General features: G+C 36.2%; 1 protein-coding gene across 1 annotated transcript in view; it reads right to left on the reverse strand.

Annotated features, from left to right (window-relative positions):
- CNTN1 (contactin 1) overlaps nucleotides 1–17,467 on the reverse strand; it is a 223,267-nt gene that overhangs the window by 20,910 nt on the left and 184,890 nt on the right. The window contains exons 15-19 of the mRNA XM_071552378.1: nucleotides 17,193–17,313; nucleotides 12,791–12,949; nucleotides 9,350–9,499; nucleotides 6,128–6,198; nucleotides 2,403–2,637 (exon numbers count right to left, since the gene is read on the reverse strand). Coding sequence (XP_071408479.1) covers nucleotides 2,403–2,637; nucleotides 6,128–6,198; nucleotides 9,350–9,499; nucleotides 12,791–12,949; nucleotides 17,193–17,313 — 736 coding nt within the window. The remainder of the gene's footprint in view (nucleotides 1–2,402; nucleotides 2,638–6,127; nucleotides 6,199–9,349; nucleotides 9,500–12,790; nucleotides 12,950–17,192; nucleotides 17,314–17,467) is intronic.

The raw sequence follows: 17,467 nt of genomic DNA on the forward strand, positions 1-17,467 counted from the left end.
CCCACAGTTATAACTAGACAAACATAGATCTATTATAAAACACACAACTTAGTGGAAAAGCTGTCACTATATTTATGTGCATAAGTGTGCTTATATATACCCGTACAGAATATTGTATGACTATATTAAGATCTCCCTAATACCTTTGAGAAACTGTGTTGTCTAACAGTAATAATATCACTTGCTGAATCAGAGGTACAGAAGTACAGATGGCATAGTTGTGATCATCTAATCTATTCTCAAATCACCGTCAGAATCCTCTCTATTGTATCAGTTACAGAATCTTCCAAAGTATTTCATATTGAAAAGCTTCAACTGCCAGGGATTTTGCTGACACAATACTAATACAATGTTTAAACAATATTTCATCTGTTTATGTTTGTTTATGAGCTACAAATAATTTATATCCCTATTTGACATTTACATTCTATAAATATTTTGCAGTCTCTCCTGAGCCAGAAAGATGAAGTCAGTTGCTTTCGTCCAGACTTAAAATTCAGTAATTCTACCAATAAAAGAAGTAATCTCTGGGCTTCACAATATGTTCTCTTCACTGAAAACATAGTGGTCATCACACAATTATCTCTTAAGCATAACTATACAAAGTTCAAGCTGGCAGCCAGTTAACACACTACAAAGTATGGAGATGATTTGTTTAAGTTCTGATGCCAGAGGAAAACTCTGCAGAATGCTCTTTGAAGTAAATTCTGTTACATCTATTGGAAAATTCCCATCTAACCTGCCCTGCAGTTCCTGGATTTGGTATGGGCAGTAGTCAGTGTTACAGCTCCACACAGCAGCTGTGAGTCCTACTGGTAGAGTTTGGACTCTTGTGATTGAAATCAAAGAAGTAAATTCACTGAGCTTCTATTCATTTTGCTGTCTGCATCTGCCAGAATTTAAGCAGAAATGTTTTTTTTCAGGTGCCTGGACTTTGCTAAAGTCTATGGTGGAACATCAACAGCCTCTCAAGTGACCTCTTTATCTGGAAGCTGCTACACATTTGCTTTTCCTCTGTCTTTTGGAGCTACTAGGCTCTACCGTGCCCCTGAACTTAGCTATACAAACACACTTTCTATCCCTGACATGGTTAGTATAATCCTAACATAAACACAGGGGAGCTTACTAGTCAGCTGTCGATACAGCCTCTGAGAAAGGATGGATATTGAAGTGTTATGTGGCAGATAGTGCTTTCATTACACCACAGCCATTTACTAACACATTTACACAATTGTAAAAATAACCTTTGTGTTACTTCAGCAGCTTTTGATTATTTCCTAAGGTACACTTTTCAGAGAAAAAAGATTAGTGTTAGCCTGGTCAGATAGGTAAGTGTTGCAAGTTTGAATCCTGAATTATCTTAAGAAAAAAAAGAACTGCTTATCTTTTCTTTCTGTGTGGCTGATTTGTGTGCAAAGTTCCCATTACTGCTAATGGGAATCATGAACATAAATCTTCTATAAAGTATACAGAATAAAGAACAGAATCGGAAGCTTTTTATCATATCCCTCCTCTTGGCTCTTTGGTCTACATCTGTTGACTGTGAAAATTTTCCTCTATGGAAAGAAAAATACAAGCAATTCTTTGGGTTTCTGGCAGAAATTAATAAACTAATTTTTTAGAACAAACTTGAATGATGATGTTGCAATTAAGGATGTTGTATATATTTCTACTGATTTAAGGTAAATTTTCTTCTAATACTTTCTCTCTTCTTCTAAGTTTGAAAAGTCATTTAAACTCCAATCCTAAACATCACAGCATGTGAAATAATTCCAGTAATAGTTAAGAGAAATATCTTAGCGGAATTTCAAAGAGGTTTCTATTACATTATTTACTTCATAGCTCTAACATGTAAACCAGAATAAAGAATGTGACAGGGATAATTTATATTAGACTCTAAATGTGCTGGAAATTTAACAAGGTACAACCAAACGATCATTCCTTCACTGTTTTGGACTAAATTCTGATACTAATCTACTGGAATAACAGGGGTTAGTGTGGTCTGTTAAGAAGTTAAGAATTACACATATGTCAAAAACATGTATTAAGATCACAGAGACATTACTGGATAAAGATGTAAATGTTTTAGGTGACCAGTATGAAGATCAGAATTCCTTTTTTTTATATTCTTAAATCTTTTAACAAGCTGTGTGAAGAATCTTGAATGCCTCTGTGTATCGCTCATGGACAAGAAGTTCAACCAAGCACTGTGCATCCTGTAGGAAGCAGTCTGAAGCTGTCTGTGCAGAACAATGGCAAATGTTCTGCGTGAGCAATATACACCCCCCCAGCTGAACATGTAGGCTGCTATACAAATCAGTGTCAAGGACCAGGTTCTCTGCTGATATTGGCAGTACTGATCTGGACCTTCAGTGTAAACCTTATTTGGATCCTTTACTCACCATCTTGTGCTGAATAAATGACAGCAGTGAGACTGAACGGCCCATCCCCTTTGTTGTTAAAAGCTTTCACTTTTACTTGATACTGAGTTGAAGGAGGCATTGATTCATCCTTGTGCACATATCGGCCAATTTCAGGATTAGTAACTGTAACTCTTCTCCATTCTTTCTCACCAAACGGCTTGAAAGCCACTATGTAACCAAAGTTATTGCCATAGTGGTATTCTCTCGACAAAGGCTGGAGAGGCAAAAGATAAAACATCAATTTTTGTAGCCAGCTAAATAACTGGGTCTAGAATGAAATATAAATAATGCAGAAAGTATCAATGCATTCACTGGAAGAACACTGAACTAAACTTCCATTTTGTCCTGGTTTCCTTCTATGGCTTTCCCCTAACCCCTTTAAAAATAGACCTGCAGTATCAGCGTATTTGCTACTAAAACATTTTAAGACTTTGTTCCTCATCTGAACTCAGTGCAACACACATCATGTTACCTCCCACACAAAGAAAGCAAGAATAATTGTGTACTAAAACCGCTGTAGCTAGCAAAAAAGACTTAAGGTCTAAGGGATACTGGATAGGTAATACAGACACACTAAGCCATGTATATGTGTGGACATGAATGTTGTGAAACAGAAAGAGCAGAGAGAAAATTTATATGGCTGGCTGAAATTATATTAATTTATCTAAAGTTCATCACCTAGGCAACTGGCAAAACTGATGAAAAAAGACGGGCACTTCCAAAGAATGACTCATCCTACCACTTTTCACTGATGATGAAGGGGATCCAGTTGCTGAATTAGACTGTCTGCCTATCTTCTAACTAGTAAATCTTTCAATGAAATTACTCCCACTTTCAGCATGAGCATTAAAGGTACCTATTAAAAGTATTTCTTAAAACAACAGCTAATTTCCTAATCTTAGGAATACTGGAAAATGCAAACTTATGGAAGACAGTCTGCTATAATGAGTTTTGCTTGATTTACCAAAGCCCTACATTCAGTGATTCCTCCTCATTCCATGGAGCCTTTACCATAACTATTAGACACTGCACCCAAACAGCCAAAATCACATAATTCATCTGTGTATCTGGAGGCTGAATGAAAGTATCCTTTGAAAATAAACTTCCTGCATCACATTTTTCCCTAATGGAAACCTCACAGAGATGAAATAGGTTATCTTGAGGCAAAGGTCCTGGAGCAGTGACACAGAGAGTAATTATTCTCTATAGGTGTTTGCCCACTACTGCAGCACTTCAGTCAATGTGTGGAGATACTCTGAGCAACAATTTATGAAACTCAGGTGCAGTTCACCTTCTGAATCTATCACTTTATCTAGCTGCTTAAAATAAACCAGAATTCTTTCTCATATGCCAAAGTAAGCAGCCTGGATGAGGCCCTAGTCTCAGAATGACTTTCAGCCAGAGCAAACTTTAGAAATCCAGGACTGGTGCTTAAAAATTATATTCTAGAAGGCCTTAAATAAAAAAAGCGGCTTGTCCTTCAATGGCTGCACATAGTAAGTAGGTATAAGTAGCTGAATAGTTTTTAGCATCCACTAAAAAATTTGAAAAACAAAATGGAAGAGGGAAAGACAAATGGGGGAAAATGAGGAAGAATGGGCACGCCACTCCTAGCTCTCCTTCTCAGTTCTTCTTTCAAAACAAGACTTAGAAGAGCTTTGATTGCATCTCTGGCTGTCTCATTCAACCTGGGCTTATGAATCATACAAAAGCTGAAAGGAGGTTGGCAGCAACATGTGAACCTGCCATAAATTTTGTTCTTCTCTTCTTAATTAAGGACTATTTAGAGTAGCATATGCAAATGCCAGCACATTTATGAAAATCAATATACATCTTTATCTTAGCCTTATAGATAGAGATATTGTTGTCTGTCTGAGACTCTGTAAACCTAAACCCTCTGTTCAAACACACTTGCCTGATGTAGTATGGAATAATCCTGGGAAAAAAGCACGTGAAGCCATGCTTAGTTTGTCTGACTAAATGAGGGACTCAGAATAGTTGTGAAAAGCATGACATTAGGTAAGAGAAAAAATGAAATTATAAATCTACTTGGGTGTACAGGAAACAAAGAAATGATCTTGTACTTGTCTTGCACTAGTCATTATTCTCATTATTATAATTCTCTTTTTTTTTTTTAATTTGGTCACAGCCAAATTTCCACTACATTGAAAATGGCATGAGTATTGGTTTTTACATGCAATGTAAGAAGTGGCTCTGGAGTTTGTTAGTTTTTATAAGACAGCACTTGTATAGAAATAACAAAATATTTTAGGTCATTTGCATCTCTCCATTGCATATACTCTTTTGCTTATCATAAAAAGACCTGAATCAAGCCCATTAGGACATGTCTACTTCCTAACTTATTAACTGAATTAATAAATAACCTTTTCAATATATTAACAGAACTGAGGACCTACTTTTTTCAGAAACTTACAAAGATTTTCTTCATGGCTAAAATACTTAGGAAGACTAAGTATTTCAAACTAAATTTTAAAACAAACTAACAAAAAATAAAAAACTAAAACCAAAACAAAAGAAAGAACACAACTCGAAACAAAAAACAAAACCAAAACCCACCCAAAAACCCAGGAAAGCCCAAATCTGTTAGTTCAAACACAGGGTTGGCTGTTTCTGTGTCATAGCTGAGGACTCTCAAAAAGAGGCATGATCACGCTTAAGTACAAAAAGAATTCATATGCATATGGATTAAAATTTGTACATTCTTAAGGAGAATCCCCAAACAACAACAACAAAGTTGCTATTGGAATTATTACACTTTTACATTATTTCCCACAGGAAAACGCACTCTTCATAGAGGTGAATAACCTGCTACATATGAAACAAACTTCCCCAAAAGACAAAAATCATGTAATTTGCCTTATGTTAGGTTAATTGCAAAACACATTGCTTCAATATCAGAATGAAGATAGTATTTATATGTTTATATAGCTATATATAATAGACATTTAAAGACAAATATCATGGACTGAATACATACACTATATAAAAGAAGTGGAATTTTCAAAATACTCTGGTTACTGAAAAGGTTTTTTGGTAACACTCTAATTAAAAAAATATTCCACTATTTTTGAGATTAATGTTATATTTTTCCCTTATTCTTTATTTTGTTTAATATGTAATCATTAAAGAATTAATAGCTTGTAGGAAAAGACCATTGTTAGAATGTGGATATCAATGAATGGCTGAATTGTCACAAGGTAACATGCTTTTTATGACAGGCTAGTTCACAGAATAGTTACATATATTTTCTTGATCTAAAATTAAGCCTGTTAATCTGTGTGCCATGCATTAAAATCATAATTAAGATTTAGACTTTTAGTTACAGCAAGCAATTCTGCAAGCTATTCACACTGTAACTTAAAAAAAGCCTTAAAGAAAAATGCAATATGCAGAAGGTTTGAATACAGCCACATCAATGCACTATCATAGTCAGTATCTGTTTCAATCTCTTTGTTTTAGACTGGTTTAGATCATATTTTAAAAATGTCAATATGTAAACAGCTGATGTACTGTTTTCCTCATTCTTTCTTATGTATTTTTAGGAGAAAGTCCGAAAACCTATATATTGTGTACAAATCCTGCTCTCACAAGACCCAGTGACAAATCATCCATGGTTTCAGGAGGAGCCAGATCAGATACAAGGAAGTGTAAGTTTCATGCCATTTTGCGAGTGAAATGCATACCATCCATGTTATTGTCAGCTCTCGATTGCTTCCACCCCCTCCACCGACATCAGAGGGAGCCACATTAGGAGCTAGTGAAATAGAAGAGACAAGAAAAATTACTACAAAGTATGCAGTCAGTAAAAAGATCACTATTTACTTTTCTTTTTACGTGCAAAGCCAACAAGCACACGTGGCACACACAATTAAAATAATGATAGTCTGTAATTGCTGTGAGAGCCTGTGGTCTTGCCAAGACTAATGTATAGCTACTGTATCAGGAAACATGCCAGTACTAACCATAACTAGCAATCACTCCTCTTTTTCACCAAATTGTCTACAAATATTTAATTCAATATTCAGGAATGGAAGATTTCTCATATGTCTTAAGAGAAACACTGTGTACTGTTCCTGTGCTTCCTCAGATACTGGTATGTCAAGGGCTCAGGGACCCAGGACTGAACTTCTAGTTACCTTATCTGTAATCACTTCAATGGGTTTACTTGCCATGTGTAAGGTTACACCCATGGATCTCTCTTTGGAACACTGGCATCCTAGTCCTGTTCTAGACTAGTGGCACATGTCTTCTTGATTGGCATGTTCAGAATGGTTAGGCGTACATAAGCAAAGCTAGTTTTAAATATGCCTTAGGTGTGCATGCATTAGCTACATGCCCTATCTCTATCAACATGTTCTTTGGGTTAAAAATTCTTACAGGACTGGGCATTTTCTCCACTAGTAAACGATTGGCATAAGGTAATAATGGGATAGTTCCTAAGTTCTCTTGTACTATGTAAGTAAGACATTTGCTGAGGCCTTCCCTGAGGGTCAGCTGAAGAGAAACATAAAGCAGAGCAGAATTAATGTTTTCAGAAAGGATAAAAATATGAAACAATACATTTAAAATTGAACTCAGCATACTCCATGGTTTGTGTTATTTATATCTGGCTTTCCAGAACACAAATTAGTGGAGAATAAGACCAAGTGTACGTATGACCATTTGAGAGGAAGCCTGAATATTTTACTTGACCTTGTAGTCACACTGCCTATTGTAAGTATATAGCTTTAGTGCTAAGTTAGAAGCACAGGGTTGTTAGAACGTTTAAGCTGTCAAAGAGGATAGTGGCCTCCCAAAGAAGAGAACTCAAGAGTGTTTGACGTCTCACAAATCACGCTTTTCAAAAGCATCTTCCTGATTCTCTCAGCCATTAAACCCAGCTTTCTCTCTCCATTAAGACCAGGTTACTAATTCAGACAAACTATACTTAGACAACTACCTTAATGCATCCGGAAGCTAAAATACATTAAAGCAGACTTTGATCCATTGAATTTCAAGAAATCACTGTGATATGTTATTGATGAAGCAATCAGACTTAATTAAAACCAGAAATCATAGCACACATTCCTAGCATGCTAATAGAAGTTACTGAAGTTACAGTTATCTAAAAGATGAGAGACTTCAGAATTGAAAAAGACATTGAGAACTTCTGAGTTTAACAGATATTTTTTATCATCATAGAGTACAACAAAGACACAGCACTATTTGATGCTGTTTAACACAGAACAAATGTTAAAAAAATTTACAGTGTGTGAACATGGATTGTTGTCTGCTATTTACCTTTTTGAGATTTACATGAAAATGTACATGCAGTTGTGCATACTCTCTCTGTAGTACCCTTGATGCGGACAATGCAACCCAAATCCTACTGTTGTTCATAACAAATTCCAGCTCCTGGCAGAAAACACACTTGGGCGCAGTTCTTCTGTGCACGGTAACTGATTTATACCCTATTTTGTCATGGCAAGAAGTGCTGAGTGATGCCTAGTAAGACTACATTAACATTTTGCTTTGTTTCCCAAAAGATGTCTCACAGTCTTCCAGGGATGACAGTGGTGCTGTGCCTGGGGAATCAGACAACAGACTAAACAGACTAGTTCTTATAAACGCATTGCATCCTGCTGCTGAAGGATATACCATTTTTGGGGAGGCTACAAGAAATGCCATGAGCACGGCACACTGTAAACTGCAGGACACTACCCCTATTCCACCTGTAAGCATTATTTCTCTGTGTATCTGTGTCTTTTCTGACATTATAAAAATGTCTTTTGCACCAAGAATTCCAAGAAGCATGTTAAGATTTCTCAGTGAGATTCCTGGGCCTTCAAGGACAGTTGTTGAGTCATAAAACATATGATGTTAATACGCCATTTTCTAGGCACTAGTTTCCTTTTATTTTAGTATTAAAGTTCTGAGGGTCTTCCTTCTTTATACAGAATAATTAAACCACTCTATTTCCTTTCTTCCTAAGCAACAAAAATTTTAATGGACCAAATGTATGTTTAATAAATGTTTTTATATTTCCAACTCAAATACATTGAAAGCAATGACCTAGCAGGTGTAATTGCAAAATTTAATTTTTCACTTTGGCTTTTCATTTTTAGTTTCAAATATCAAGCTATGGGAAAACAATTATATCCAGATTGCACATGGGTGCTAGTATGTGGTGTACAGGCTTTATTGGATACACACTTTTTGCAGTGATACATTACCTCCTAGAAAACTGCTGTTATCTCCTTTGCACAGTCAAACCAGAATGTATTAACTTGAATAACAACATCCAATTCCTCATTTTGGATAATTCATTTTAAAAAGGAGGTGCTTCAGCCTAAAGGGTATACTTAAAAATATGCTCTGAGTTATTAACACTGAGCAATTAGACTGCTAAGGGTGTATGTTGTGTTGGATAATGTCACATCTTTGACATTGAGTAAGAAGACCAAACCTTCCATCACAGAAGATTGGCATTATCCAGTGTAACACATATGCTATCAGGTACTCTTCAGTTAGAATACAAACCAAACGGCAGATGGACATTTCCCTTGTTAAACACATGTGTGTTCTCTTGTACCTTGGTCCCAAACATGTGCACGCATTCATACACATATAATCTGACAGACAGATACAGTGGGGGATCTCTGAAAGACACAGTATGATTCTGTTCCAGTAATGGAGGCATTATTTGCCACATCATGATGTTTTTTTTCCTGTGAGCTTTGATGCTATGGGCAGTTTGATATTTGCTTACTAAAATCTATAGTAATGGGTAGCTGAAAACATATTCTCTAGGCTTGGATCCTACAAAGTGCCTTTTTCAAATAAAAACCAAAACTAAAACACTTGTTTATAAAAATGTGAAAATTAAGAAATGCATTAAAAAAACTCGACATGTTCTGTTTACGTACGAGCGCCTTCAGTTCTAATCCTCTGTGATGGCATACTGGGTTCTCCCGTCCCCAGCGTGTTTGTTGCAATTATCCGGAACTCATATTCCATCCATGGAATCAAATCAATCACTGTAGCAGATTCCATATTTCCTTCGATATCTGATGGATCTAAAAAAAAAAAAAAGATTAAATGCTTTAGAAAACAGCATTTTTACAATAAGGTCATCAACAATGTGGTTGATTTTGGCACAACTTTCCACTATTCCGCAACCACACATAGCCAATGGGAGGAAACTAGATATGGAACATCAGGAATATCATATTTTACAAGGAGTACTCATGGCAGGGTCTGGGAATTTGAAAACCATGATGCTATCTTGTGTAAACCCTTCCAGACTTGTAAGTTTCAACAGGGTGTAAACTAGTACATGTGAGATTTCCTTTCTAATTATATTTTGTAGGAGTAGAATTTAGTTTTACCTACAGACAAATGCAATGAAAAATCTGGAACGCAGATACAGTAAAATAAAAATTCATTATAGAGATAGACAAGGGCTAGACATGTAGTGTTCAATAAATTGATAGAGAGTGAGTGCTTTATAAAATGTGTTCCTACTGTGGTGCACTTTATTAGTGAGCATGTTACAACTTGCTATCTAGTTCTGACCCAACAATGATAGGTGTTTTTGTAATTACTGTGAAAATACTTCATTAGTCTTAAAAAGATGAGCTTCTTTACCTTAAATAAAATGAGTAACTCAGGACTGTCTACAAATCAGAGACAACAGGGATTATTTCTATAGCTGTCTGCAGTTTAGGAAAGAGAGAGTGTTTTCATTTATTGGTTGGGCCAAGAGTTGTTTGTCAAATTAGACTCTTGGGTTCAGAGGGAGATGAGAAATGAGATATTCCATACTAGAAAGGCAGCTGATTTGGAATTGAAATATGAATTCAATGCCTGCAAAAAACCTGGGCACAACAGTGTAAGCACTAGGTTGTTAACACAACTGTCCTCTTCCTAATGATCATTAAGTTTTTCATTCCAAAGTGAGGCCCTAAAGGAGAAAGAAAAACACTTTCTATTTTTTCCTATTTACCTGCCCACCACTCTCCCTCAGCTTTACTGAAATTATTTTTCTGTCTAGTCAGCAGAGCCATTGCAAACCTTCTGTGCCATCTGAGACATGATAAAAATCTGCATTTCTTTTCCAGGGGTACTTTCAATGTCTTAGTTTGATTTTACTGTCCCACAAATGCCCAGAGAAATTAAAATTCCTCAGCACAGTGAGAATTTGATCCCCTTAACTGGAAAGAGCACCATAAATATAAACAACTTATTACATAACCTATTCACACATATTTCCATACTGTGAAGTAAAATACACTTCTTTCATAAAACACACTCAGTATTATGAAACCCAAGATGAATGACTTGTAATAATGAAAGCAGTAATAATAACAACAATATTTCCAAAGTGCAATGCCAAAGTATATTTTCTTGTTCCACACATGGAAAATTAGCAGCATTAACAGACAGCCTAAACACTGATGAGAGATCAGTTTGGATATTCATCACGCTTCTTTCAGATGAAAGTGAACACTGAGTGAAAAAGTAAAAGTTGTTGTGGTTCCAGTTACTATGATGGTTACAATGGTGATTTTAGCTATTTTTTAAAGGAATCATCTGTTTATCAAAATTCCTCAGCGTGGTTCAAAGGAAAAAGCTACAATTTTGAAAACACTGTAAAAGTTAACTTCAACTTTTCAGAAATTAATAATTTCTATCTTTTCTTTTACCTTCTTTAAAAGGGAATCAAACAATCTCCCATTCAAGATGTGAGTCCCACTCAACAAGCTACAGGGTAAGAGTCATAGTCAGACTACATTTCAATGAGTAGCTCAACAGTTCTATGAAGCAGAGAACTTCAGAGATGCAGAGAAGCATATTCCATCTTGTCTATTATACTGCAAATAAGTAATCTTCCTGAGATGTAAGAGGGATGGTTTCAAATGCCTGCTCTGGACCAGACAAAGCAAAGATCTGAAACCAACACTTGTATCTCCTACACATACACTTCTAGTTCCAGTAACATGCAGCACAAAAGGAAGCAGTATCAGAGTTGCCACCCACCATTCATAAATTTGTCCTGTATCTTCCTACAATCTTGTTTTTATTTCCTTGAAAACCCCCAAAACACTAAAAGAAGACAAACAAAACTAAACCCAACAAAAAAAAACCACACACACAACCTCCCAGAAAAAACTAACAGGAAATAAATATAATTTATCCTATAGAAAGCAGAGGCTGGTTGAAAAGGATTCTCCCTCCAACATGTACTGCTACTGAAAAAAAAATCAGTTATTCAAACAGCTATCATTTTTACATTAATTATTTTTTTAAAGTTCAAAGAAATCTATCCTACAGAAACTATTAAACAAGACATAAAGACAGGAAGGGACTGGGGAACCTTCTAGTTTTATTTTCCAAGCTACTTTCATGTAAGTCATGTATTAGTACTGATGGAGGTTAATTATATCCAGTAGAGCTACATAGTCTAAAAGAAAAATATTATTTAAGGCAGTAGGCCTAGTATTTTTAGCTTTTTACTCTAAAAATGTAACAGATTTTCAGGTCAGTATGTCATTCTATTTCTCACACATCTATTTGTAGTTTCAAGTGACAAATGAAAGACAATCACTGAAACTATTAATAACCTTAGTATTAGAAATGCTGAATAAGTGATTTCCTAATTCCAAAGAAAAGCACTTAAGTTATAATTTATTAGGGTAGGATAATGAATCATGTTAATAGGAAAATTCTGTATAAATTGTGGCAATGCTACCCTTCATAAAGCATTCAAAGATGCTAGAAGTTCAAAAATATCTTAAAATTTATGCATATATGTTAAATAAAAAAAAAAAAGCTAGCATGCCCTGTGATCAGATAGGTGCCTCCTTTACTGTAATTTTTGGCACAACGATGACATCCAGTGGTTAGAAGGATAATCTTTTAGCTCTGTTTTCTCTAGGAGTGCCAATTTTAATGCAAGTGGAACTTAGTCTGCTCCCAAGAAAAAGCAGATGATTTTAAACAACTTTCTCCATAACAAATACAGAAGAGAAGACATCTGCTTGTCATCTAAATTAACTTGTAAATCAATATTGCAATTCTAGCAGTTGATGTGGAATGTTTCAAGCAAAAAGGAAAGAGGCAAAAAACAGGTAACAATTTTGGCATGTTCTTTTCTGTATCTCTTGATATTCAGTTCAGGCCCTCCAAATGCTGGGAACAAACTTGCTGACAACACACGACAGGACAGTACCTGTTCCCCAACTCTGCAGCAGACATTAATAGCATCCCTGGTTTCCTTTCAATTTAACTATTCTCTGATTAGCCAAGCTTTTTAACAATCAAACTTCAAAAGCTATTGAATTTATTACTTCTGGCATTCCTCTTACCTGTTTTGGCATCTTTCCACTCTTCAGATAGAAAAGTTTTTGATTGGATAGTGTATTTAGAAATAGGGCTATGATTGTCTGTTCCACGACTCCAGGTAAGTGCTACAGCAGTGTCTCTAATTTCTTCTACTCTTATACCTCCAGGAGGGCCTGGAGGACCTGAGGAAAAGAAAAAAAAATGGTAGTTCAGTTCAAAAATTGAATATTCTGAAAATGAAAGTTCACCAAGTTTAATATTCTACAGAGTGATTCACAGGACAGATGCTCTTGCAAGACCTCAATACTACTTAGGCAAGAGATATGAAAGTTTCATTTGGTAGTTAACTACCAAGTAATATTGAGATCTTCTTAAGTGAAAAGATGAAACTTCAAAAATGTTGCTGTGCTTTTTCAAAAACAAGTAAACTCTGAGTTAGAAAAAAATACACAAAATGTTCCTTCTTAAATTCTACCTGATAATGACCTTTTTGGTGGTCCACCTTTAACCTGCCCTTCCGCTTGTGTTGTATTGGCCCTGACTGCAAGTTATACGGAAAATTTTGTAACTGATATTGTAGAAAATGTTAAAGACATTTGTATAGACCTCCACATTTTTCTTGGCCTTCATATTACTCCAGTGTGGTAAACCTGTCATCGAATTCAAACATCTATAGACTAATATAACTGAAATGAAATCTCTATAGTTCAACAAAGGCCTTCTAATCAGAATTTCAAAAATCTATGCCAGAAAGTGGAATCCAATACACCTATTAAACTATAAGCTGTCTTGTGAACTATATGGGTGAAATTCAACCTCTGAGCACCAGAAAACCCACAAAGAATAATCCCACAAATGAACAGAGGCAGGAAGTCCACAGGGAAAGCACTTTTGACAAAACAGTCATTCCACATTTGCCCCTTCAGTACTGATCATCAAGAAGGACTTATAAAATTATTTCTAAAGAGTATTTCCTTTTTCTTTAAAAGACAGATATTTGCACAGATTAATTCCAAAATGCATGGCTCTGGTCAATATAAAGTCATGAACAGATTCAGATGTTGGCTTGATGACATCCTACTGTGTTCCCAAGACCCAGATAAATCACTACACGTAGAATTTGCCTGTACAAAACTAATTCCCAGTCTAATATCTGTGCTTTTCAGATATTAAATACTATTTGTGCTTTGGTATGTAAGTAGCTACACTAAAATAACAGCAATTATTCTCAGTCCTGTTGGCTTAAGCTTGTTAGTTGCACTTCAGATCTGAAGCGATAGGCCTCTGTTCCCAAAACTTGCCTATTTTTATCAAGTGTAACACTAAACCTAATAAACAGCATTATGTTTCTTCAATCTCCTCTCATTTATTTCTGACCAATAATAACACATAAAATACCTGCCAAAGTGAATGGTTGAATTTTTCTAAATTAATTTTTTAGATTTTAAATATGTTCTTTTAATTACTACTATTTCTACATCTCTGCTTTGCAAGGGTAACTTTTTTATGGTTGTTTGTCTATGCCTTGTTCCCAGAAGAGGCTAAAATGTGCAGATTAACAGGCACAGGCCATTTTTCATGGATTAAAAAACTCAGAAGAGAGTGATGCAGGTACATATATATATGTCAAGGAATCTTCATATGTAAAAGATGCCACTATGTTCAGTAAAGCTATGCTAAACCCCAAAAACTTAATTATGTAGTCAAAAGTATAGCACTTTAAATCTTGGCCTATTTGTATTTTCAGATCATTCTATTCACATTGACTATTCTGGTTTTGTTATTACGCTTCTCTTTTATATGATACACAGTTATCTGAGATAAATTAACTATTGTGTAAAAACAGATACAATGCATTAGAACTACTGGAGAAGTATTTTCTGCTTCCACATTCAGAGACAATAATATGCTAACATGATTCAGACAATTATTCAACAATCTGATTGAACAAGTCCCAGAGAATATTAAAAAAAACCCAACAAGATACATTTCTCTGCAGTATTTACAGAGAAACCACAAAAAATCAAAACAAAGGCAACTCAATAAAAAGAATGGAAGGAGATTTCTACATCAAATCTAAGCACACAGTGTGCCAAATGTATCTTCAGCTCTTGAACTCTTGATTTTCTCTGTACATCTGAGCCAAAGGACTCAAATGAAATCAACTGAATCAAAGACATGCTACCAGTTTCAACTAATGTAGCCTTCTAACAAGCAAGCAGTTTCATTCCTCAGACTTCCCTTTCAAGGTAAGGGCTAAGTATGTCAATGCATGTGGAAACAGCCTTTTCCTCTTCACAGAGAATGGACCAAGCAGAAGTTTGTAAGAGCCAATTTTTAAGATGAGGGTTCCTGGTCAACTCTCCGCCCTGGTAACATGCATATTTCCTATCCCAGCTCTAAGGACACTGGTAGGTAAGGCCTGAGAGGTAGCCTGTCCGGCTGTCCACTTCAGAAGTGGTATGGAAGGTCATCACTCCCAACAACTTTCCTTCTTTCTTCAGGAGATACCTTTTACAGCTTCTTACCTCACCACCAGTTTCTGAAAATGGAATGTATCAGGAAACACCAAGGGCCAGGTGCTCCCTCAGGAATGCTGGGACAAGACTCACAACTAACTCCAAGGTGGACAGTTCCTTCAGTAACGGGGAACAGTCCCACAGGGCAGAGCTGCAGTCCTAGAAACCATGGGCAGTTAACCAGGTGCAACCAGGTGACAGACAGCTGCATATATCCAAGCAGTCCATCCAGGAGACAGCTAGTCACAGCACATGTCTGAAGCACATCCAGGAGGCAGGGGCCAGGGACAGAGCTGGAAGCTGGCATGTCTGTAACACAGCCGCAGTCAGGGCAAGCTCCAGGGCTGAGCCTGGCAGGGCTCCCGGGCCCATGGGCAGCTGCATGGGTGGATGTGCTGGGTGAGGCTGGGCAGGGCCACTAAGGTCTGCTGTGCACTCAGGGTCTTCACAATCTTCAGGGTACTAGTATCAGAAGCAACTCTTCTGAACACATCAACAATTTAAATAAGATCACTTAGAACAATCCATATGAACTGTTAAATTCTTTTGTGGACAGACAAAATATCTTCATGTGCCTGCAGTGACAGTGACTAACCTTTACCTCTTCACTGATGAAATGCTCTGGAACCTACCTCTTTGTTTTCATACTTCGCTGTTGCTTCTTCCTACCAGTGCAGTGGAACTATAGTGTCACTTTTGTCATATTTCATAAGACATTGACCCTTACTCTTGTAAGATGCTGAGTCTTCCACTAACAAAAGTGGTACTTTAGAATTATTCATCAGTAGGCAGAATTGTGTTTATTGTATTAAAATCCAAATGTTGAGCATAAAGCAAATGCTAATTTCTTCCACAACAAAACCTCTGAGCAATGATTCTGATTACCATCTTGGAAAGGGAATCAGAAGCTTCATAAAGCTCTTTGTTTCTCTTATTTTCAAAAGGAATTTCTTACATAATACTAAGGTACAGTAAGAGAGATTTCTCTTTCAGTTTGCAGATATACTCTGAAGTGTCACAACTTACCATATTGGCTTTGACATTTTATCCAAAACTGGTGACTATTCACAGGCTATTGACACCCAGTGAAAATTAAATACAGAAATACTCAAGTACACAACATCCTCAGATGACAGAAACTCAGAACCAAGATATTAGTTCCACTTCAGCTGGTATACATCTCTATAGTATAACAGGAACATGGGACAAAACACAGCAGCAATGTAGCTGAAAGTACAAGTTATGTCTGCTTTGAATTGTCAGCACTACAGAGCATAAGCACTTCAGAATGTGCCATGCCTAGAGGAACAAAACAGAGTAAAATATCCCAAGGATGTGAATTAACTCATGCTAATAAAATTTCACATTGTAATAGATCTTGCATGCAACCTACTATATGAGCAAGAACAGCATTTTGAGACTGCAGTAACACTTAACAGGCATGAATCAGTTGATAACCTCAAATGTCCTGGTTTCATCTGAAACTAGGAATCCTTCTAATGTAGGCCTAGTATTATAGACAATATTGTAATCCATTAAGCTTTATAAGAATGGAGAAGTGGTTTCAAAATGTTATACATGGCATATATTAAAATGATCCTGAAAATCTATTTTTAACAATAAACACCAAACTATAATATCTAAAAATTGCTTTAACATAAGGAAAGTATCTATAACAAAAAAATCTTTATTGCTTTTCAAGAAAACATATGCTCAGAGTTAGACCTCTAAATGTCTGCAACTTAATCATTACCCTGAGTAGAATTTTAGGCCTTTGCATGTTCATGCCCTTCTCATTTTAATTTGTCATCTATTGATAGGAAATAACATATTCTAAACAATCAGGAACACTCTGCTTGTCTACATGAAAACCAGTCATATTTCTCTATTACCTGGAGAACCTTACCTCTTACCACAAGGTCAGCTGAAGCTGAGGAGTTGTCCACAATCGTCTGAGCAGTGCACATGTACCTCCCCGCGTGCCGCAGCTGAACGTTTTTAATGAGCAGCTCACCATTGGATTTAATCTGTCACAAAAACAGCACTTAGTGAAACTGGTAAACATTCCTGTACAGCTACATGATACCTCTCTATCCATCCCTCCCAAATGATCTTCAGTGGATGCTATTTCCAAAAAGCAAGTGCTTGCTTTGAGAATGGGTCATCCTTATAGATAAATCT

This window comes from Pithys albifrons, chromosome 3, assembly GCF_047495875.1.
Source record: "Pithys albifrons albifrons isolate INPA30051 chromosome 3, PitAlb_v1, whole genome shotgun sequence".
NCBI classification, from domain to species: Eukaryota; Metazoa; Chordata; class Aves; order Passeriformes; family Thamnophilidae; genus Pithys; species Pithys albifrons.